The sequence below is a fragment of the Amblyomma maculatum genome, chromosome 4 (genome assembly GCF_055883805.1).
Source record: "Amblyomma maculatum isolate TAMU_Amacu chromosome 4, ASM5588380v1, whole genome shotgun sequence".
Lineage (NCBI taxonomy): Eukaryota > Metazoa > Arthropoda > Arachnida > Ixodida > Ixodidae > Amblyomma > Amblyomma maculatum.
The window spans coordinates 98003949-98029031 of NC_139347.1; the positions used below are offsets into that span (position 1 = coordinate 98003949).

At 44.2% G+C, this 25083-nt stretch overlaps 1 protein-coding gene across 1 annotated transcript in view; it reads right to left on the bottom strand.

Moving 5' to 3' along the window:
• Window positions 1–9267: 9267 nt before the first annotated feature.
• Window positions 9268–25083, bottom strand: part of LOC146191758 (uncharacterized) — an 81651-nt gene continuing 65835 nt past the window's right edge. The window contains exons 25-30 of the mRNA XM_084602269.1: window positions 24603–24740; window positions 20573–20739; window positions 15712–15837; window positions 11679–11876; window positions 9578–9662; window positions 9268–9515 (exon numbers count right to left, since the gene is read on the bottom strand). Coding sequence (XP_084458395.1) covers window positions 9413–9515; window positions 9578–9662; window positions 11679–11876; window positions 15712–15837; window positions 20573–20739; window positions 24603–24740 — 817 coding nt within the window. The 3' untranslated portion in view covers window positions 9268–9412. The remainder of the gene's footprint in view (window positions 9516–9577; window positions 9663–11678; window positions 11877–15711; window positions 15838–20572; window positions 20740–24602; window positions 24741–25083) is intronic.

Below are 25083 nucleotides of genomic sequence, written 5' to 3' on the forward strand. Positions count from 1 at the left end.
GTGCCGTTTCTTGTACGATGGACATGTTGAGCCTGATCGCCATGGAAATGTTCGCTTTATGTTCACTGCTAGATATATCTGCTCCTTGCAATCTGTTGCCTTAAAAAGTCACTATATTTGCTTGAGCTTTGCCAAATATTCTGACGGTCGCCATTTCTTTTCACGCAGAATGTGTATTTTTGCCCAATGTTTAGAAAGATTAAAAAGCATTATTTGTTCAATTCTTGTCAATTCAACGTCCGGATTGTGTCGTACTTTACCAAAATGTACTGGTTTTGGTGTGTATATTGCCCAAGGACCAATAATTTATATCAGCAACATCTAGGCAACATTGGAGACAAACATTTGAAATTATTTAGACATTTATCATTGCTTGGGTGGACATTGTCCGCAAGGTTTGCCTCTGGCCTTGGCTCTAGTCGGCAGCCAATGGTGGGCCGGTGTAAAGCAAATAAGCAACCCCAGCCTTGAAACAACCTTGTTGACCCAAGTCTGGCCAAGGTAGGCTGCTGTGTCTGTAAACATTGGGCCAGCATGTGGCCAAGGTCTTCATTTTTCAATTGGGAATAAGCAGCAAGCTACACTGCGACAACCCATGGCTAGAAGGACACTTGTAAGTGGCAACTGCAGTCCTGTACTACCATGCTTTGGTAGAATGATGTACAGTCTTTGTCATAAATACGCGGCCCAAGGGTTTCAGTTCTAAGCCCTGTAATGCGGCTTCTGGTAGCAATACTGGAATATAAATGTAAGCTAGAGCAGAATAAGGACATGTTTTGTCATCTATGACATTTAGAACGCCAGAGTTGCGGTATGAGCCCCGTTACGGGGCTTAGAAGAAAATCCCCTGGGCCATATACTTTTGACAAAGACTGTACATAGTTGTTGCAAATACCAAATGAAGGGCCCATCCATGTTTTATGTCATGCATAGAAGATGCTCACTATTTAAGTGCTGGTCAGAGAAATAACTCGAGTTAACGGCATTCTAATGGAAATCAAGAAGGAATGGGCATATGCAGGACATGAGGTACAAAGAGAGGATGACCGATGATCACTAAGGGTAACAAATCGGATTCCAAGGGAAGTGCAGTAGGGAGCGGCAAAAGTTAGGTGGGCAGATGAGGTTAATAGGTTTGCAGGGGTCAAGTGGGTGCAGCTAGCACAGGACCGGGTTAATTGTTGGAATATGGGAGAGGGCTTCACCCTGCAGTAGGTATAGTTCGGCTGCTGCTGCTGATTTAAGCATGGACAGTTGTCCGGGAAGAGCCAAGCTGTCTATTCCACGATACTCACCTCCTCCTACCCAGCAAATGCAGGCACTGCACCAAAGTGCCGTCTCATGACAGCCAAATTCAGCATGGCAGACTGCACTTTGCTCACGCAAATGCAATGCTGATTTTTTCATATTTGGGAACACAGCGCGGAACAGGACGCAGCACAAGAGAACGAAGGTAGACAGGACGGAGCGCTACCTTCGTTCTCTTGTGTTCACAGGGTCCGGCAATGACAGACTGGAGTCACTGATGAGCACACGTCTACCAAAAAATGAGAATCAACCTCCAAGGAACCAAGAAAAAGGGATGCCCCGCAACTATGAGTTTGAAGTGGATAGAACTATACCCAGACTTTAAGGTAAGTGGTAAAAGAAGATACCGTGAAATCTCGTTGATACTATCCCGCCTAATATGTTTTTCGACACAGTACAATGCTTTTATTTGTTTTCGTTCCCGGTTGGCATCCTATAGAGCGATGCATTTTCATACGGCTAATACGATCGTATTTTCACGAAGGTTGGGATAATATGATCGAGGAAATGTATAAAGAACTCCCGTCGTTTAGAATTCCCGCCTAAGAGGCAGCGAAAAGTCCTAGCAGGAGGAGAGGGGGGGGGGGGGGGGTTGTAGCCGCATAACGGTAACGTTCGATGCAGATATTTCAGTGCCGTTTATTATGTAATGAATTCCCATCCCATTATGTCAGTGATAATTTACTTTTTTTTTTTTTTTAATTTCCTAGCGGGTGCTTCAGTTTCGCGCTCTCGCTGTCACAGTCTGCAGTCCTGACCTTGGCAGCGGGTCAAGATGCTGCGCACCAATAACTCGGAAGAGATCTTGATCTCCGTGAGCGACGCTCCAGACAAAGTTGGCAGAGCGACAAGTCTTAGGCGCTCTTCACAGCTAATTGTCGCAGGTGCGGAGTAAATCAATGAAATGCGACTCTTTTCTGCGAGTTTCATTAAGGCTTGCTTCCGGGCATTGATCAAGGAACAAAAACTCCCGGACAAATTTGTGACAGATTATTTGAAGCGTGATAATAAGCCACGTGCCGCGTATGTTTCATATTCGCGACCTTTGGGGGATGTTTTGGAAAATATGATTTTCGTACGTTTGTTTTTCCAACTCCTGTGAGAGTTGAGGTTCCACAGTATACATTAGCTCTAATTTCAGATAGGTCCTGTGTACTTATCCCTGCAACCTTAACTCCGTGATATATAGCAACAGTGCTCACAAAACAAACAACAAAAAAATCGATGGCCTTCATATAGTTGAGGTTGTAAAAAAGGTTGTATAGCATTATCACATTTATTACGTGCAAGTTTCTCACTTCTTGCGCAAAGTCCTTCGTTTTCGGGTTTAATTACTGTAAAGTAGAAAGTGCGCGCGTGTGTTTGCGTGCGTGCGTGCGTGCATGCAGCCTTATTTGCCAAAGCACTAGCCATCGCGTTTTATGCCGCGGTGCGTACTGACTTAACCCTCCAACATTTTAGAGTATTCACTGGTGCGGATTAGACTACCTCTTTGAGAAAATGGGAGCTATTGTGATACGGATCAAAAGAAGAGCCCACAATAAAGTCTTGTTACCACCTGTTTAAAGAACGACAGAAGATGGCCCATACCTTGCATATAGGCCACTTATGTTTACTCATGCAGACTGCCAGTTGCGTGAGTTTAAAAAATACTCTTTTGCAGGGCCAAGAAAGTTTTCTTATATATCACAATGATTACTCAAGATGTGCCAATTGTTTTGATAGCGCTTAGGGAAAGTTACGTTTACGTACGCGGCACGAAGTTTTATCATTGGTATGAATTCAGACGTGAGCATTTCAAATAATGGTGATTTGTGTTTATAGGTGGACATCCCCCAGCCTTGTGGTCATGGAAAAATACAGAAGCTGAAGTCGAACAAGGCCAGGCAACTGCATGAAGCGCTTCAAGCATCGGAAACTGTGGACACAGAACGAAGGATTTATGTCACGATTGCCGACTGTGCATCCCATGTAAATCACAGGCAGCACAGAGTACATGCTTTGGGTGTTTGTTTCTGGTGCAAGGGGCCTATTTTTTGCCATTCAAGCATGAGGAGCATCCATTGTTGCTTCCGCAAAATGTTCATTTGGTACATTTTATTCATCCGTGCTAGTGCTTTTAAGTGGGAAAGCTAGTACCTGCAATCCTGAAATAATGCGTCATTTTTGTTTTTGGCAAAACAATGGAATTGCTTGTATTGCCCAGCACTTTCTGGTTGTTCGCCCTGTCTGATGCTATGCACATTACAAGGGCCATTTTTCATTGATTAGTATTGTCCTTGCTGCTTATTTTCTGATTAAAATAAATCTCCACATTTTCTAGCATGCTTTTTCCATCATGGTCACTGCACGAGTTTTTATACCGACTGCCGTTTCAAGTAGCAGTAACTTTCAAGTGGCATTCAACCTTCTGCTTTGTTGTGTATGAGATGAGTGGCAGTAGCTTCAAGTGTACTCCTACAACCGCAGCACATGGCCAAGGCAGTTGGCCGGTGGCTGTACTACAGTGTGCACATTCAATGTCTACGGCTTATGCAGTATGTACAGCTTGAAGGTGCCAAGGTATTGCAAAATAAATCTTTGTTTTGTTTCATTCTGAGATTAAGCCACCACAATGTGTGTGTAGTACAGTCCACATTCTTATATGTGCTGTATCTCATTGTTGACGAACTGCACTGAATGGACTCATTTTATGAGTCACTTATCTTGACTTGCTATATCAGCTATATGGCTAAACTATTTTGGTATTGCACTGTGCCTCACCAGATAGCGTTCCTGTAGCTGTTGTCATAATTCCATTTCAGTGGTTGGTGAAGGTGCTAGTTAAAGTCTGATGGTATAACTCAGTTCAGTTCAGTCGTGTCCGACTCTTCGTGACCCTATGGACCATGTCACGCCATGATTTCCGGTCTCTCACTATCTTCTTAACATCACATAACTTCATCTGCAGTGCCTCGAGGATGCCATCTAACCATCGCGTTCGCTGCCTACCCCTTCTCCGGCGACCCTCAACCTTTCCCAACATCAAATCTTTCTCCAGCGACTCCTCTCTTCTCATCAGATGACCAAAGTAGCTGAGCTTTAACTTTAGAATTTGACCCTCCAATAAGCAGTCAGGGTTTATGGTCGACAATATCGACTGATTTGATCTTCTGGCAGTCCAAAGAACTCTCAAGAGTCTTCACCAGCACCACAATTCAAACGCGTCAATTCTTCGGCGGTCAGCCTTTTTCACAGTTCAACTCTCGCATCCATACATCACAACTGGAAAGACCATAGCACGAGTTATACGGATTTTGGTTGGCAGACTAATGTCTCTGCTCTTTACTAGGCGGTCAAGGCTAACCATTGCTGTCTTTCCCAGAACTAGAACTATTGCAAAAAATTGATATCTGTTATTTCAAGTGGGTGATGAGAACAGACCAAAAGTAAGATGTAGGCCGAGCTGCCGATGATAATTTAGGAGGCTACTTGATGTCCCTTCTATGTCAGTATGTGAGCAGAGAAGAAAATGCTGACCTTTATCTTGGCTTGTAGACTATTTCCGAGCAAAGTGAACCTTTCCCGAGGTGTGTTGATAGCTTATCGATCGAGACTTGTATACCTAGTCAGTTGGGTAAGTTAAACAGATGCAGCTGAAAAAAGCAGCTCCTACAGGGCAGTTTTTTCAGTATTATATACTGTTCCCCTGAGTAATTTTCTTTGGACAATGAAGGTCAGCACCACGACTTTCACGAGATTGTAACGGAAAAAAAAAAGGATTTTCGAGGGCTCGACGAGCTGTACTGGTTATTGCTTTTTATTTTGTAAAGTTGTCAGTGTGAAGTAAAAACAGCTTCTTTACTCAATGCACCAATGGTCATTACAAATTCACACCATGGGACTTTGAAAAGTTGGTGAAGGTTCTTTAAACGGATACCGAGGACACACTAATATTAGCCTCTATTGGTAAACTACAGCATTTTAACAAGAATGAGAACACTGCCTCAAAAATTTGAGCTAAAGCTATAAACAGCAAAAATACAGATGTCATCACCAGCCAATTTTGTAATTAAATTGCATGCATCAACGCCATGTTTCATATGGGACACCAGAGGCTGCCATTAAAAATTTTAAACTCCACTTTCTTGCCACAAATGCACCTTGCTACAAACATGAGCACATCGTGAAAGAGGCTGAGAATCAATTTTTGCTGCAGTCCCTTTAAGTGCAAGAATGAATTCTTTTGGGCTTGCACACCATTTTTGCATCCACTTTTTTGTGTGAGCTTGGAAAAAAAAATGATAGTTCATATTAGTTCATGAAGAAGATAGACTATATAAAATTCACCTGTGGGCATCCCATGACGTGGAATATGGGGTTTGACGACGGCTGTTGCGGCGTGCGTCTTTCTCTCCCTCTTCTTTTTCTTCTCTACTTTCTCTCTTCTGTCCGCATGAGGCAGCAGAGGTGGCTCAGCTACAGAGCCAGTAGCAGGCCCATGCATTTTCTTTTCCTTTTTCCTACAACCACAACAATGACAACTTGCAACAGTGTGTGCAGTACGGTGATGTCTTCCGTTAAGTAGTTTCTTTGGTGCCGTTTCTTGTACGATGGACATGTTGAGCCTGGTCGCCATGGAAATGTTCGCATTATGTTCACTGCCAGATATATCTGCTCCTTGCAATCTGTTGCCTTAAAAAGTCACTATATTTGCTTAAGCTTTGCCAAATATTCTGACGGTCATCATTTCTTTTCAGGCAGAACGTGTATTTTTGCCTAATGTTTAGAAAGATTAAAAAGCATTATTTGTTCAATTCTTGTCAATTCAACGTCCGGATTGTGTCGTACTTTACCAAAATGTACTGGTTTTGGTGTGTATATTGCCCAAGGACCAATAATTTATATCAGCAACATCTAGGCAACATTGCAGACAAACATTTGAAATTATTTAGACATTTATCATTGCTTGGGTGGACATTGTCCGCAAGGTTTGCCTCTGGCCTTGGCTCTAGTCGGCAGCCAATGGTGGGCCGGTGTAAAGCAAATAAGCAACCCCAGCCTTGAAACAACCTTGTTGACCCAAGTCTGGCCAAGGTAGGCTGCTGTGTCTGTAAACATTGGGCCAGCATGTGGCCAAGGTCTTCATTTTTCAATTGGGAATAAGCAGCAAGCTACACTGCGACAACCCATGGCTAGAAGGACACTTGTAAGTGGCAACTGCAGTCCTGTACTACCATGCTTTGGCAAAATGATGTACAGTCTTTGTTATAAATATACGGCCCAAGGGTTTCAGTTCTAAGCCCTGTAACGCAGCTTCTGGTAGCAATACTGGAATATAAATGTAAGCTAGAGCAGAATAAAGACGTGTTTTGTCATCTATGACATTTGGAACGCCAGAGTTGCGGTATGAGCCCCGTTACGGGGCTTAGAAGAAAAACCCCTGGGCGATATACTTTTGACAAAGACTGTACATAGTTGTTGCAAATACCAAATGAAGGGCCCATCCATGTTTTATGTCATGCATAGAAGATGCTCACTATTTAAGTGCGGGTCAGAGAAATAACTCGAGTTAACGGCATTCTAATGGAAATCAAGAAGGAATGGGCATATGCAGGACATGAGGTACAAAGAGAGGATGACCGATGATCACTAAGGGTAACAAATCGGATTCCAAGAAAAGTGCAGTAGGGGGCGGCAAAAGTTAGGTGGGCAGATGAGGTTAATAAGTTTGCAGGGGTCAAGTGGGTGCAGCTAGCACAGGACTGGGTTTATTGTTGGAATATGGGAGAGGGCTTCACCCTGCAGTAGGTATAGTTTGGCTGCTGCTGCTGATTTAAGCATGGACAGTTGCCCGGGAAGAGCCAAGCTGTCTATTCCACGATACTCACCTCCTCCTACCCAGCAAATGCAGGCGCTGCACCAAAGTGCCGTCTCATGACAGCCAAATTCAGCATGGCAGACTGCACTTAGCTCACGCAAATGCAATGCTGAGTTATGCAATGGCTTAATCTGTTCAGACCAGATCAAACAACCTTAAAGACGTTTGAGATGCTAATGTTCCGTATTTCATCGAAGTGGGGGCTGCATGAAATTATCAGTATATGTTTTAATTGTTGCTCACAGCACATTTAAAATTAACACCAATATATATATGCACTTGGCAAACCACAAAAATGAGACATGGCAAAAGTTCCAATAAACAAATAGTAAGCTTGGTCATCGAGAAAATTGCCGTCAGCGTCAAAATCATGCAGCAAAGTTTGAGAGATGCAGGTTTGCAGGCAAAATATTTCTGCACTGCCTCGCTAGGCAGTCAGCTGGCCTTTGTTCCAGCTGTTGAAGCATTTAAATCCACTCCTTCATGATCTTTTTATTGACCTGCTTTGCATGACCATGACTTTTTTTACTGTGAAACCACACCCTTAACCACTACTGTATAGATGTTCTGCGCTTTCAATCGGATTTTTACTGAACCGTCTGCAGTTGCTCCAGTTCACACTTGGTTAATTTGATAAGAGAATGATTTACTACCTAAGCTAAATGCAATTTTTTAGTCACACTTTACAATATGCTATGTCAAGCTACCTCACCTTACCCGGAAACATACAAGGCTCTCACTGGCGTGATTCCGTTCTCTCAACGGTAGGGTCCTCTGAGCAGCGTCACCTGGCGACAGATAGCGAAAATATTGTAAAAATGAATAAGAGCGCATTTAAAGCCTGCCGAGCTCGTTGCGCAATGGATTGACACTACTTACCTGATCACTGAGCGAATAAAACATCTATTCGAATCCTATAAGTTTAACTTCTTTTCAGATTTTTTTTTTTAAATCGCAATGTTAAATTAAGCTACCAAGATCTTTCATGGGGGAGTGTTCACCTTTAGGTTGCATTATGTGATGTTTTTAATTCTTAATAGCCGCAAAACCAGCTGTGAACAGAGCCACGAAGTAGCGGCATGACAACGGTAACACTATTCAGTTACCTTCACCATAACAATTTCCTACCTTCAGTGAGTGTATGTCACCTTTAGGTTGCGTTTTTCAGAGACACCTCTAAGTAACAATCGCCGTTTAACCCGCTCAGAGGCAACCAGTGAGGAGAAAGAAGTTGCGGGACTCTACCGTTGAGAAAATGGAATTATGCCTCTGACTGAAAGGCATGTGCAGTAAGATGCAGAGCAGCATCCTTCATCTAATAATGTAGCTGTATTGACAAAAGGCCATTGCCAGCAAAGTTATGAATACTTTAATACTGATATTTATACTCTCACCACCTTTTGCTCTGATGATGAATTTTATGGTGCAAGGGCAGTTTTGGCCAAAAAGCATTATGACACAAGGTACTTTTTTCTACACAAGGCGGGATCAAACATGCATCTGCCAAGCAATTCAACCCAGATAAGCCAAGCACAAGCCCAGGGGAAGAGAGCTTGTACCTATTGTACCATCTTGTAGATACACGGCAGTACTGGGGATCAAACCCCACACCTCACACATGTGAAGCAAGCTCTTGTTATAGCTACACTGCTTAAACAGAAACGAGACCAAATCGCAGGAGCATACACAGGTGACCATGGCTGCTAATACTGAAAGACGCAGAGTGCTAGTAATGCCAAACGGTTGAATCATAATCTCAAAAAGGCCCACAAAAAGCAGCCATACAATCGGTGGTGTTTACTGAACTCAACTGTGGGTGCATCAACAAGCAGCAGTCGCTTCTTCTGGAGGAGACTTCTTGAGGACTTCTGGAGGAGCAGTACATCCAAACTTCATTCATTTTTTGCTATTTATTCAACAGATCAGCCGATCCATAGCAGATAACAGCAAGTAGATACCCAGAAGAAAGTTCTTGCCCCATTTCATCTCCCAAGCCTTACCTCAATGCACAAGAGGAAAATTGCAATGTTGCAAAATATGTCATTCTTTGTCGATGCTTTTGCCTTATGTTCTAAACATTGACCAATCCACCCTCAAGGTAGCGTATTTTGGCACTTCTCTGTCACTAATCCAAGAGATGCACAAATTTTATTTACCGTAATTCATCCAAAGTAATAAAACAAATCAAGACCATTAACAAATGTGTACAGCAAGTGCAATTGTATTTAAAATGCTTACCGAGTGCTACTCATTACTAGCTTTCTGCCTCTCAAGTTCAGCCATAATCTCTTCCGCATCACCATAGGCAGTTGGCGGGAAGAGTTCTTCCTGCCGTCCAGCCAGGTACCTGTGAAAGCAATGACAGGTGTCACCGGTTGGTGCAAGGTCAACCATTGTTACCATACTTACTGCAATAATCCATTGACAAACTTTTCAAGGTAACCGGCTTTCCTCTTTGTGATTGTCATCTTTTGCAATAGTGCAGGCAGTTTTACTGAAAACAAAAATATCATACAGTTAGCTTGCACCTTCCATAATAATTCTCTGCCCCCACCCTATAATACAGCACACTCCACCACACTGCTCAACGTGCCCACCTGGGAGACATTGAGCAAGAAGAGAAAGTTCTTAAGTAGAACATGCATATCTTTGGTTTCATAGCATGCGATAGGATATACCAAAAAATGCACTCATAAGCCGTCATACTCAAGTTTAAGCTCTCTTAGATGCGTTATCTTGCCAAGAAGCAGTGAAGCAGCTAAAACAGCGCTATTTGGTTACTGGGTAATCATTTCACAATGCAAGAACCAAAGCAAGAAGTAACAATACACAAAAGGGAGAGGTAAGAAACATGCCAAGGAAAAAATTAGTAGTAAGAAGCGGATTGAGAAAAAGAGAATCACAAACCCATAGCACATGATACCAGAAGAAAAACGAGTACTGATATGGCTCAGCGTCAGCACATAAAAAAAGGTCACTTGTATTACTCCGGACCCAGAGGACATTCCAAACGGTGACAGGAATGCACTATACAACCATTCGCCTTCTTGATTGATTGATGTCCACTCTGGCTTCCAAGGTCTAGCTACTACAAGGAACAGCAGCTCGTGCAACGCTGGTCAACTCATTTACTTTTGACTAGACCATGCTACAAACCAGTGAGTGGTTATGTTTACAATACTGCATGAATATTTTGCTTGAAGGCCAGTTTACAATGACCTCCCATGAATCGATGCTTGTTTTGGCTCTTGCTCAGTTTCCAGTACTGCCTGACAGTGCTGCTGCTTTCCACGCAGCAATCGTGGAGTGCCATACTATAATGCAGTTGAGGCGAGCCTTGTGCAGCAATTGTCCTGCCATGCTGCGTGCGACAAGAGCAGCATGGAGCTTAACAATAATACTCACTTATGAGCGCTCTTTGGCTCCTTAATCGTTTCTACTCAACTTCACTGCTTTCGTATTAAAAGCCTTTATTTACGTGCCAACACATGGCGCTGTACTCAAGCTATAATTGATGAGGGAGCGACCAGGATAAGCCTCAGCTGCCAAAACCTCTCCACCAGCCTCAACGCACTTGAGCCATTGCCGGTATTCAGGGCAGTAGCCTCCCCTGCTCGTCAGAAGGTGTAGGCGGTGGCGGGCAGCTAGCCGTGTCCCGCCGTCAAAGATCAATGTCTCAACAAGAGACGCAAGTTGCCTCGCCGTACGACGCGCGACTACGGCGGCATGCACCGCGCAAAAGTCTTAGAGCACTGCAGCATCTACACTGGAGAAATGTGAAAGCTTGAGCATTGCTGCCGCACACGTATGTATGTATGTATGTGTGTGTGTGTGTGTGTGTGTGTGTGTGTGTGTGTGTGTGTGTGTGTGTGTGCGTGTGTGTGCGTGTGTGTAAGTATGCATGCATGTATGCATGTATGATGTATGCATGCATGTATGCATGTATGATGTATGTATGCATGTATGTATGCATGTATGTATGCATGCATGTAATCCTCTCCATTTGCCAGCACAAACAGCTTTATATAGAAGTAACTCAACTTATTGCAGAATTTGTTAAACACAGTTGTTGAACAGTTGATCTAAAGTGACATCTTAACAATTTCTTGCTATCATTTGTGGCATAACTATGCGTGATGCTCTCTTTATTTTACTTTTTAAAGCAACAAGTCCTTTTCTGAGCTTTGCTGAAAAAGAAGGCAAATACTGCGCAGATGAACAATTATAATCATTAACTAATCATTACACTCACACGCAGACGCTTACAGTGCCCAGTGTAAGAAGTTGCAGGAACCTTTGAATCCAACTTTAGCAGGGTCCGTGTGCTTCGCATAATTCATAAAACAGATAAACTGTCACAATGGCAGCTTTCAAACAGCAGAGCCAGATTTTCATGCTGCATTATACATTACAAAGCAATATTCCATGGCATCAATTGCAACAACTCTGGCTTTACTCCAAACAAGTGAGTACACATTTAGAGAGGCAGGTTCAAGAAACGCACTCTTACCAAACAGCCGTAGAAAGTGAATCGCACCGTACAGCAGTGCTGGAGATCTTGGATCCTCCTCTAAAAATTCATTAGGCAGTATTGTACAGTCAAACTTATTGGTAATCGCACCCAGGGCTGCCTCAGAGGTAGTAGTTGTTGCTGACACTGATGATCCAACCGAACAAGTGCTCGCAGTACGCCGTCGTGGTGCTCTGCCTTTGAATGAAAAAACAAGTATGGTGCCGTCATGAACAGCAGCTTTTTCAGGCTAACATTCATCCAGGTGAAAGAGAGCAAAGCTCAGTTACTCAACTGAACAAATAGAACGAGAGGAAGAAGATCGCTTACACGGTATGAAAGAGCACTCAACAAGGGTAGAGCGGGGGGAAGCCTCAGTTCGCAGGTCGAGCGACGAGAGGACGTCCAGACGAAGACAAGTCCACTTGTCGAAACGTTGGCTCAACCTGCGAACTGAGGCTTAACTGAACAGAGAATTCCTATTTCCAGAACTTCGAAAGAACCAGTCAAAGCAGATAGCAGCAGATTTCAGCAATGGCTCAACATCACATTTGTCCAAAAAAATTCTAGGGGACACTTTGGACCACTAAAGTGCAATGAGGCGAAAGCCATTACGATGGATCGTAGCCCTTCACTATGGCCCCTCTATCTCCCTCTCTTCTTTCACTCCCACCTTCCTCCCTTCCTTTCTGGTGTGGTACAAGTGTCCGCGGAGAATTCTGACAGATACTGTGCCTTTTCTATCCTGCAAATCAATTTCAAACCCTGCTAATGCCTGCTGTACTATAACGCCTCCTAGACATCTGGGTCTGCTTCTGTTTGCTGTGTGGTGCGGCGTTCGAGGAAGCGACAAAAGAAAAGCGCCGCACGGATGCCTGGATCGGATGCCCGGTGGAGTCAGCTTCGTATATACATGAATCCCCTGGTGATGTCATAACCTGTCATGACAGTACATTGCGCACCCCTTTTCGAACACAACCAGCATTTCATTGAAGGCATCAAAGTTCACCGATACTCTATAATTCGTTTACAGGAAAGCGAAGACACAGTATCTACCACTCGCGGAATCCCACTATCATCCTCATGGTAGACAAGGGGAATCATGAACAGTGCTTCACAATCCAAGGCGTGGCGCAGTTGATAAAGCGCTGGGCTGGGGATCCATAGAATGGAGGTTCAATGCCCGGTGGAGACAAGGTTTATTAATTTATTTTTAACTCTCGCTCTCGAAAGCGTGACATCTCTGTTGACAACCTTCTGTTGACAATGCTGAAGCATTAAAGGCTTTCGCCTTAAAAACCCAGGATGTTACCCAGGATTTCAAATTTTCATCTGAATGTCACAAACACGACATCCTCCAAGGATGGGCACTATTTGCAGCGGTCTTAAATCGAATGAAATCTTTTACCCATATCAGGTAGACATCTCAAATGCTTTTGAGGTGTTTGCCTGTCGAATGACAGTAAACTGACCACTAGCGCATGGGCAGCTCCTATGTCCACTAGGTCAACAGATTGTTGAACCGAAAGAGAAGCATGTAACACTACACCAACATTTAAAAGCCTTCAAGAAGGCACAATATGCACTCATAGACATGAGGCATTCATTGCAGCTACATGGTAAAAAAATGAGAAGAAAAGAGAGTATGTATATACCTATAAATTTTTTGAGATATTATTTGACCTAAAAACATGCACTACTCTACCCCAATAAAAAACAGCCTATCTATAAAAATAGAGTAGCAAGCAGAATATCAATGCCGCAGTCATACGAAAATGCCACAGAACTGCTCACTAGAAAAAGTACAAAACTGCTGCTACAATACGTCCGAAAACAAAGCAGATTTCAAAATAACTTGAACCGAAAACAAAGCAGATTTGAGAGTAACTTGAAATAACCTTAAAAGTTAGCACCTTACTTGCTTTCCTTTCAGGTTAAGCTTGAAAGCCGACTGCTTGCATGCGTGAAAAACCACTCATAGCAATGAGTGTACCCTATTGCGTGACAAGTGGTTACGTAACTTCTCGACAGCAAGCGAGTTTCCCGTATGCTGGCAGCATAACTGCAAGATAAAAGCTACTGAGCTTTTCAACAACCCTCAACTGAACTGCTAGGTCAAACTGCACATGCAACGCTGGCTATAGCTAACAGCTCACCAACACAACAGCTGACTAAATGCTGCTACACAAGCACTTTTACCATTACATAGTTATGAAACTTTGAAGACGATGAATGGTGGCAGCAAGTTTTCAGCTGGCGGGGTTTCCTTAAGGTGGGTTCAGACGAAAGGGCCGGAGCGCGGACGGTCCACGCGTGTCAGCACGAATCTGGTGCCACGTGACCACGCGTCCGCGTGTCCATCCAGCCGTCGAGCATTAACACGAAGCCAGCGGACCATCTGCGTGTACCCTCCTCCCCTGCTGTTCGCGCGCTGCTGAAAACCTTTCTACCGAGAGTTTCAACATGAACGCCGAGCGAAACCGTCGTCTCGCTGCTCTGGCTGTTATACGTGAAGTGTGCGAGGACGACGAGGAAGTGAAAAGCGTTCATTTATTGCAAGCATCAACAATATTCCATATCGGTGGGCAGCTCTCTACGAGCGCTAAAAACGTGACTGTCGCTTCATCACCCATAATAAGCCCTAGAAATCGAATAAAGCTACAACGCTGGCACACCCACAAGCACAAATACGCACACACACAAAAAAAATGATGCACTGCTGCAAACACAGAGCGAACGACGCAGCGCATGCACAAATACGCCGCTCGAACTGAATACGAGACGAAAAGCACGGACATAGCAGTGCGGAGGTAGCAATGATAAAGCAAAAAGAGCAAAAACAATCTCAGTCCGCGCAAACTGAAAAAGGCGCTTGGCAATCCGCTCCGCGATCCGGGGCCGCGGACGACCACGCCGCTCTCTCGCCGTCGCTTAGAGCAGTGACGTCGGCGTCACGTGGGGCGCGGGTAGCGCTGACCGTCCGCGCTCCGGTCCTCCCGTCTGAACCTACCTTTGCTGACACAACAGTGTCCCAGAAAAGCCTGCAGTGAATCGTAAGCCTTATCGTAAAACTCGAGCTTTGGCTGCAGCGCTGGACGGTGCTGCAATGCAAAGCATCTCGGGTGTCTGACAAGCCAGTGGCCCAGTGTTGGGAGGAGCCAAATCCCTTCTAGCAGCAGCGTACTGGCGCCAACGCATCGGCTCTTCCCCACGTCCCCTGCAAGCCATGGCACTTATCAAGTGAGTGCTTTTAGAGGAAAGTTTAGCCTTGACTCGATCTCAATTCCGCAACCTGCTCCAGGAACTTCAGCAGCAGTCCGCACAAGATCACCCAGCCCTACTCCCCCCCCTCCCCCTCCCCCATCTCAAGCCAGTCCTCCACCACTTCCACTGGTCCACAAGGGGCCCCCACCAATTCATGGCTGAGAACCACTGCACTAAGTTTGTTCACTAAGAATGTGAACGTTCTCATCAGAAAAAAAATTCACTACACCAAATGCACACTTCTTTAGTGCCACACAACTCAGCTATGGGCTACTCCTCCTACCTGGGCACCCAGCAATTGAAAGACAACAATAAGTAAATAAATTAATTCACAAACAAAAGACAACTATTTAGAAAGCAAACAGTTGTTTTTCACATCGTCAACAGTGACAGAGGAAGTAAGGAAAACACCAATGCACCTTACTTCGAGACTCTAAGCACCCCTCGATTCTAACCCCCCTCCCCCACTTCACACAAAAATAAAAAAAATAAAAGTTTTCGTGGGAATCTAAGCAGCCCGTTTTTTTGCGAGGAAGAATGCCGGTGCCGATACCAGATTTTTTTTATTAATGGGGCCTTTAATGCTGTCGCATTAAAAAGTATTTCAAAGAATGGCACAAAAATAACAGTATCATTGCGGCCCCTTCTGGCTTCAGATCGATACCAAAACATGCTACTGGCACATACGGAACTGAAAACAGCCAGCCATGCAGCGTGCTTGCTGCTCTAAACTGACTGCTTTTATTCCACTGTAAGCGCGTTTCCTTACCCATTATTGCCACGGCTAAAGGAAGGTTGTCTGTATCACTGTCATCCTGGGTAGACTTGGCAGGAGAGCTGTTCCATATGGAATGATGCTCGCCAGATCGTAACGTTCGCTTTTCTGGAGGACTGGCTACAGTCAAAAAAGAAAAAGAAGAAAATGCATGAAGGAACTATAAATTTCAAAAACAAAATACATCTACCGCTTACTCTACTGTACAGGTTGCAGCATGCAACAAAACACAAATATAATGTCATGCAGTGGTGACAATGCGAAAGGCGACAAGCAAAGAGACTGGGGTTTCACTAAAATGAAATCTTTATTGGGCTGACTTGTGCGCACAAAAAAAAACAACTAAGAACTAGGCGGTGACAAAAGCAGCAAAAATGCTCATCGCCATCGAACTATGAATGCCCATAGCCATCGTAAGTGTTCAATGTAAAGTCGGCGAATAAACATGTAGATAAAGCTGCAAAAAAAGATCAGAACAGCCGGCTACAACGTGGAAACAGAAGCAAGCGGATGCAATCACTTAACCATTTGAGGCACATCCCAGTGAATATCTTGCACGACGAAGAAAATGAAGCCACCCCCGGCGCCTTTGACATGCACAAACAGACACAAAATGTTCATGGCATTGCTAGATCACTTTGTGGCATTGCAAGCAAAGTGATAACGCCGTATGCCTGCAGCTGATGGCAGCAACAAATATAGATTATAATAGATTGCTTGGTTTGGTTTATGTGGTTTAACGTCCCAAAGAAACTCAGGCTATGAAAGACGCCGTAGTGGAGAGCTCCGGATATTTCGACCACCTGAGGTTCGTGCACTGACACCACACAGCACACGGGTGCATTGCTTTTCGCCTCCATCAAAAAGTGGCCACAGCGACCAGGATTCGATCCTGCATCCTTGGGCACAGTAGTCAAGTGCCCTAACCACTGCACCACCATGGTGGGGCACATAGATTGTGGCAACAGAATGCCTGAAGTATTAGATGCATTCAACTGTGGATGAAATCTGCTACAGCACATGCGCATAACAACCACTAGGTCAAGGCGCCCGACTGCTAAGCCGAAAAACACGGATTTGCTCCCAACCATAAAGACCACGTTTCAGTGGAGCTGGAACGCAAGGTGGCCGTGTACAGTAGCCGACCGATTTTTCGGACTTAAATAATTCGGACTTACGCGATATTTTGGACTTTATGCAGTAACTGCCACGCAGCCCATAGGAGCATGCACGTTCTCATGACCGGTAATTCGGACCCTATGGTGCCGAAAAGTTCGATTTTTCGGACTAAATTTGGCGCGAGCAATACTGTGGAGATTTTTCTTTTGGCCGAAGACTCGTTTTTTCAGCAACACTTAGACGCGAACGAGCATCATTTTTGCAAACAAATAGTTTCGCTCGGCCGTGAAAGCTAGGCGGAAAAGTCATTCCCGTCTTCCCATGATTCTTTGCACTGCCTCTGACAATGCATCTTCCCCATGTAGATTAACCAAGGTGGCAGTAAACATTATAAGCAATATACAGTGGGATCTCACTGATACGATTCTAATGGGAATTGAAAATTTAAATGCAAAGGCCAACCCTCCCCCTCCTTCACTCGAAAATTCGAAAATAAAAAATAGAAAGCCCGCAAAAGTGGGTTGGAGTAGAGGGGGGGTACACGCAAACAAATAGTATTGAAACATCCGCCATGAGCATTACCGAGTGTTACTAGGGGGGAAATTGGAAACCACTTGGGTTATTCATGTAATTTCATAAATCTAGCTATCCAAACCCATGTGAAAATATTGTGTCGAAACGCGCTTAACTAGATCGTATTAATAAGATTTCATTGCAAAATATCAATCTGCAGCCACACAACTGCATTGCCTGTACTTGACCTGTTTTGCAGCTAGGAAACGCAGAACAAGAGGCGCTGCTGAGAAAGGCACTGCACCCATAGATAATGCATAGTCCTAAATGCTACATTAAGGAGGTACAGACTGAGGATGGCACAACAGTAAGTTGTAAGCATCAACACCTAATAGTATGAACACTGTGCCAGACCCCCAAATGTAATAGCCAAGAAAACAGAACATCAGGGAATGTAGCTGTAGGTTCTCCATGAACTATTTGTGAATGCAGTCAATAGTCATTGAAATCAAGGAACGTATACAGAAGAAAGTTTTTTTTGTTTGTTTTTTTGTTTTGTTTTTTCTACTGGTAATATTGATTAATGGAAAATCAGTACTTTACAGTGGACTCCGTTTAAGACGAACACGAAGGGACCAGAAAATTTGTTCATCTTGTTATAAGTTCATCTTAACAAAAGCACTATTGAAAATGACATGCGCACAGGCAAGGAGCATCCAAAAACATGCTACATGAAAACAATTTACAAAATAGTCTTCCAGAGAAAGAATTGCAAATAAAGCATTTGTTGCCCTAGGTATGCAGTCAGCCGCAAACTGAAAGCATGAACCAGCTCATGTTACCCTATTTAAACATAGAATTGGTCTAGCTTACATTTTTTCACTGTCTCATCTTACTCACTATATATCACACAGCAGCCGCTACTTTACTTTCAAAGCAGAACCTCTACTTTCAAGGCTGCAACAACCAAGTTCAACAGGTGTCAGTGAACAACCTTCAAGGCCCCTCAAGGTCAGACTAGGATTTACGACTAAGTCCTAATGGTCCGAAATGAGTAAAAGAAAAACTCCCTTCAGACTGAATTAGAATTGGTCGGGTTCGAAACCGAGTGCTCAGGTTCAGCAGCTGAGCATCTTAACCACTGAGCCACTGCAGCGGGCACTTTCACCCATAAGCAAGATTTGGGTAGGGTCAAACCTCCGCAATTTTTTTCTTAATGCTTGCTTTTCATGTTTCCCTGAGTACCACAAATGTGCCGTGCAGTGCAATCATATGCCTCTCTCTTATTTCAGTCCATCAGCATTGCTCTTACACACTCCATGAGCAGCCACATCACGTGCAATGCAGGCATTGCGCCCGGCGCCGATATCTTGCCATTTTGTCATTGCAATAACGCTCTGTCGGTGGAAAATATGGCTCCAGAGTTTTCAAGCCTTGGGTCAACGAGCGGTTGCACTTTGCGCATGCACGCCTTTCATTCTGTGCGAGGCAGAGTGCAGCTCGTGATGCACACTGGATGCCAAAATCTATCCATATCAGACCTTCACCAGCACAGGAGTGACCGGCAAGCTTCTTCCGAGCAAAGTACACTCCCGCATGACAGCTTTCCCGCAGTCCACCATGATAATGCGCAGAAGCAAATTCGTGGGGCACCTGCTTTCTTGCTGAGAAGCATGTGTTATAGCAGTAATTTTTGTAGCGAGAACTACACTGGTCACAGTCTCGCCATTTCGCCATGCCCAACCGGTGCCTGTCTGTAGAGCGGAAGAGGAGGAGGAGGTCATGGGAGGCAGTAGCTGACACAGCCGACCACTAACTGGACGTAGGGCTTCCCGACATTACGTTCAGCAGGATGGTTTGTGGGGTTTAACGTCCCAAAGCAACTCAGGCTATGAGAGATGCCGTAGTGGAGGACTCCAAAAATTTCGACCACCTGGGGTTCTTTAACGTGCACTGACATCGCACAGCACACGGGCGGCTTGCTTTTCGCCTCCACCGAAAAGTGGCCGCCGAGGCCGGGATTCGATCCCGCGTCCTTGGGCGCAGTAGTCGAACGCCGTAACCACTGCGCCACCCCGGCGGGGGCGTTCAGCAGGAGCTGCCAACTCGAGCCTCTCCTTTTATATGGGAAGGTGATATCACAATCAGCCAGCCAAAACAATTGAATTCACGTCATCCCTAGGCCACGCAAGCACGTTCATATGGCTCGGTTAAAGCGAGGTTTTATATATTGGCTGGTAGCTTATGCTATCGAGTCATTGCGAAGGCGGGAGTGAAAACAGCAGAGGGCTTCAGACCACCGCGCGATAGAGGCTTTAGCTCATCGCACTTTAGTGGTCAAAAGTGCCCACTATGGCATAAATAAAGCTGAAACCATACAGTAAACACACTATGTGCAAAAGCCAAGTCTTTACTTTCAAGCCAAACCTAAGCATAGCCATGCAGATAGCTCTCACTTAACTCCAGGTTTAACCACAAGTTAAACCACAGCTAATTTTTTTCCTTGACAGTGCCAAGCGTACACTTGGCTAGTGTACTTCCTATGGCATGGATTTCCATGGTTCGCAGGCACTGCGAAAGTTCATCTTAACCGACATGTATGCCGACAGTTCATCTTAAGCAGATTTTTTGGACATTGAGTTCTATGAGAAATCAAACAATGATATCACATCGTTCAGCTTCTTGGAGAATTCATCTTAATGGGAGTCTATTGTATTTATTGCTGCAGATACCCTTGCCCTGAGACTATTCACCAGCACCACCTCCTACCATAGCAGTGAACGTGATCAAACAGCAATTCTCTCATGCTATCTACGGCACCAAAGCTGCCAGAAGCGAGACCCTAGTCAGCCTAGCACAAAAATAAGGGACTTTATGACATACATAGGAAGTAATCATTTGAGGGACACAGAAAACAAGGGCAGGAAAGAAAGTGGGGTTCGCAGAAAGGGGATTTCAGTTTATTATCTTCACTGGGGAGAATAGTGCATGCAATAAAGATGGCACCACTTTTGTTGAAAGCGTTTCAACAACAAGTGATGAATGCAGTAATTCACAGCACTCCTGAAAACTCTAGAAAATTTGCAGCACGTGTGCTTGACACCTGAACCAAACATCATATTTTATTCAGGGAGTTGGACCTTACCACATTGCCCAGTGACCATGGTGAGCCCATCCCAGCAGTCTTTAAAAATATTTTGAGCACCTGTACAACTTCACTGACCTGAACGTTTCCGCTGTGGTGAAGAGGTAGAACCCTTAGGGTCAGAGCTGTCACGTAAGCTTTTACGGGAACGACGTTTGACTGTGCTTGCAACATCTGGTGCTATGTTCACGAGGCTCGCCTCATTGTGACTGGTTGGCTGATTTGTTTGCTGACTGGATGCCGGGCTGAAAATAATTTAAAATAATAAGAAGCCACAAAACAATGATGACTTTTACCAGAAGCAGGAAGAAAAACTGCACAAATCAACTTGACCTGCAATTTAACAAGAGGCACAAGTTTTTTTTTACTGAGCAAAAAAAAAAGGACGCTTTCAAAGGCCACACAAAAAAACAAAAATACTGCCTGTTTAGCAAAAAGAAAACTGTTGGATTCGAAGTATAGCACAACAATGAATACTGGTGAAGGTGGAATTTATGCCTAGGGGTGGCGTGAATCCAAGGGTCCTGGCAGGCTGATTCTGATAAAACCCTTCCATATGAAAGGAGAAGCCGGACTTGGTAGCTCTTGTCAAATGTAACACCAGACAACCCTATGTCCAGTCAGTACATAGCCATGTCACCTGCCATCTACCACCTGCAAGCACCATGCTCAAGATTTTTTGCTTGCAACTCCAATGTCGGCACTGGCGCCGGATTTTCAGTAAACAGTCTTTCACGCCGTCGTGTTAACAAAGCACAGTCGCACAGTCGCAGACCAATTTTTCGGACGCCCAATTTTCTGTACATGCCTTGTTATTCACTTTTCCATGGCACCGACACATGCTCCACAGAGTCAATGTATAACATTGACAAAAACTTTGGGCTTCATGCTCGATTTCCCGGGCTTCTTCTCACAATTGCAGGTCAAAAGCTGTGAAAAATTGCCAACGTCGTGTTAACAAAGTCCAGTCACAGACCAATTTTTCGGACGCCATATTTTCTGGACATGCCTTATTATTCAGACTTTTCCATGGCACCGTCATGCGCTCCATAGAGTCAATGTATAACATCGACGAAAATTTCGGGCTTCACGTTTGATTTCCTGGACTTCTCGCGATTGCAGGTCAAAAGCTATGAAAAATTGCCAACGCTGTCGAGTTAACAAAGCACAGTCGCAGACCAATTTTTTGGACGCCCAATTTTCTGGACATGCCTTATTATTTGGACTTTTCCATGCAGCATCATGCGTTCCATAGAGCCAATATACTATAACATCGACGAAAACTTTGGGCTTCATGCTCGATTTCCCGGAGTTCTTCTCACGATTGCAGGTCAAAAGCAGTGAAAATTGTCAACATCATCGTGTTAACAAAGCACAGTCACAGACCTATTTTTCGGACGCCCAATTTTCTGGGCACGCCTTGTTATTTGGACTTTTCGGGCTTCACGTTCGATTTCCTGGGCTTCTCGCGATTGCAGGTCAAAAGCTAGGAAAAATTGCCACAGTGTCGCCATTTTGTTTTTCTGCAACCTCAAACCTACACTGCATGCATCCTGCATACCCGCTATATTTTTGATAGCAGGCATCACTAGCTGCGGAAATTAATGGATCCACTACTCCTTGAAATCGGGAGGCCCGCGCTGTGTGCCACTGCTCCATGATTCCATCAAGCGGTAGTGATAAACCCCCTCCCCAAAGAGGACGAGCCAGTAAGCAAGGGCACGCTTCCGTCACGTGACCATGCCTCATGGCTTGCGTGCAGCTGCAATCAAGAGAGCCAGCAGCATGGGTTACTGTGCGCGGATTAAGTCTGCTTGCAGACAGCGATGCGCGAGCACGGAGGAAAGAAAAAAGAAATTGCACGTCTGTCTAATGTCCTGAAATGCCCCCGCTGCAAACTGCAAGCGTTGGTTTCAATTCATTTTGCAATACACCGAGTCAGTGGGGTGACACTCCCATGGAAGCAATGGGGCGGAATAATTACTGGCGACACTAGAGGCTCGAAAGAAAGAAAGAAAATAAACACTCAGATCGCTAAAATGCATTTGTGCCCATATGAGAGTAGAACAAGGTATATAATGCATTAAATTACTATACTTTGCCATTACTAGCACTGAAAAAGTTATTAGCAATGTGTACGACCGGTAAAAACCTCATATTTTACTAACAACTGAAACGCATTGATGTTCGCTTCAAAACTGCGCAAGCCACCCTTGCTGTAACAAGCCAATCCAATCCATTATGGCAGCAGGCACGTTGGGAGAGCCTACCGCACTTGTACCGCTGCTGCTCGTTTTTTTATATGTTTTGTCGCGTGCTGCTTTCACCAAGAACTGTTGCATATTTTGTTGAGCACCCACATTTCGTGCGTATCGGTTCTTCTCTTGTAGCACCTCAGGCGCATAAGTAGAACTGTAGCACAAGGTGCCTAAGCGCGCTAGCCAGGCAACAACGCAAAATGTTCGGCATGAATTGCATACTTTATTCAAACAAAACATCAGTCTCAACATTGCACATACAAAAAATGACGCGTTTGTGCACGAGTATCATGACGGCAGTGTCTAATTATCTACATTCCCAACGAACAGACCTGACCTGACAAAACTCCAGCACGACGACATTTTCACTGTAATCGTGTTTACAAATTCATTAAAGAAGCATACAAAAAACTCACCTAACGAAGCACATTAAGACATTCCTGAATGATCCTTTGTAGCTGCTTCAGGTAGCAACTGACACCGGCCTAAGTTAGCTAACAGTGTCGCTATTGGTTGTAATGGTTTTGCTAACATTTTAGATGAAGTGCGAAAAATACCTCTGGTAAGCAGAAACTGTAGAATTCGCACAATCCTTAGTACCCAGTACTGTCGCACAGCTTCTTCACACAATACTAGCTCTTGAAGTTGCTTCTTTTCACTTCTCACTTTCAAAAAACTTCCCAACGGCACGCGGTACTTGCGGTGGCCGCCCGCGCCCGCTGTATCTGTCGACCGTCGATAATTCAAATGGATGGTATGTCATGTGGGCAGATATTTTCGCAACTAAATGCTTACAACTGCGTGTGGCTGGTTTCAAAATTAACCCGCGAACGTAAATGTATTGTGCCTCATGCTTTTGTAGGTTTGGAAATTATATTTATATTAGGTCCAGTGCAACCTGCGTTTTGCCTCTGCCATCGTTCCGACAGTGGCGGCTCCTATAGCACGGACACAGAACTCGCAACATGCCACCTGCCTGACCGGGCGTCCCAACTAAACACGACCTCCACGAGAACTTTGTGTGAAATAATGTTTCAGTTGGTCTTATTAGCTTAATTTCTGAATGGCTAGATCAAAATCAACCTCGCAAGCTGTGGCGAACTATTCCTTATTGATTATAGAGATCATTATGTTCCTAGATTTCTTCCATATCACTGATCGCCAGAATAATATTAATGGAAAGCATTTATTCTACGCTTCAACACTGGCTTGCTATATTCGCGTTGTCTTGGCATGGTTTTTGTACTGTATACTGAAGCTGAGATGAAAACGTGTTCCAACTTCAGATGGTTGCAGGAACTTGCAAGACAGCATTGCTTATTATTTTTAATTTTTGTAATCAATGTGGAGCAGCAGATGACTTCTAACGCTCCCGCGGTGACAACCATCACCCCTTTTTCTTTTTTTCATGCGGGAGGGAAAAAAAAGGCACTGACGTAGAGCCACGTGGGAGCAGCCAGGCTCCACCACACCGCTGCAACCATTGTGCGGTTTTCTCCCACCGCCATGCTGAAGAGGACATTGGCTGTGAGAATGAGGAAATTGATGCAGAAACAGACTGACCAGTCTTTCAAGCCGCTCAGCAAATAATTGTGAATTTGTTTTTTTTTCGTACTGGCTGGTTTTCCAGACTTTTTTTCAGCCCCTTGAGGGCCCGAAAAATTAGTCAACCACTGTATTATTAGTAAAACATTGTTTAAATTACACCTGCTCTCACAAAGCTAAAGCTGATAAAAATCTACTGCTGCCGTGAAAATTGAGGGTCAGGACGCTTTGCAAGTAAAAGACACAAAACACAATACCCACCAACAAGAATAGACTAAAATTAACTGAAATTATAGTTTACTTACTTGGAAATCCTGATGGGATTGCAAACTGTTGTCACCAGGTTAAACTGGGCTCGTTCCTTATCATACAACAATAAATTAGACAAGGTGTACGAAAACATGAGCCGCAATCCATCCATTGCCTCTTTGCACAATGAAACCCTGCAAAAGAAAATTATCACAGTTAGCAACATCATAAAACTGGCATCAAAAAGCAGTTGCTGTCACTGCAAAGTTATTTGTTATAATTTTCAGCAAGATCTAATGTGTCGGAGAGAGCTACTGCATTCTTCTCCGCAGTTCTTAGACACGGTACCGAATGTCCTAGTTTGGTAACCTAGTGTGCTTTTAGTTGTTTCCTAGTTTCAGCTGCACCCTAACCGATGAACCACCATGGCAGAGCTTTAGTTGTTGCATATAAGATTTTAAGATAATTATTGCCTGCAGAAAACTAAACTTCCTCTTAAAAGCATCCAGTTCACTTGGTATTTTACGCACCTTCTTT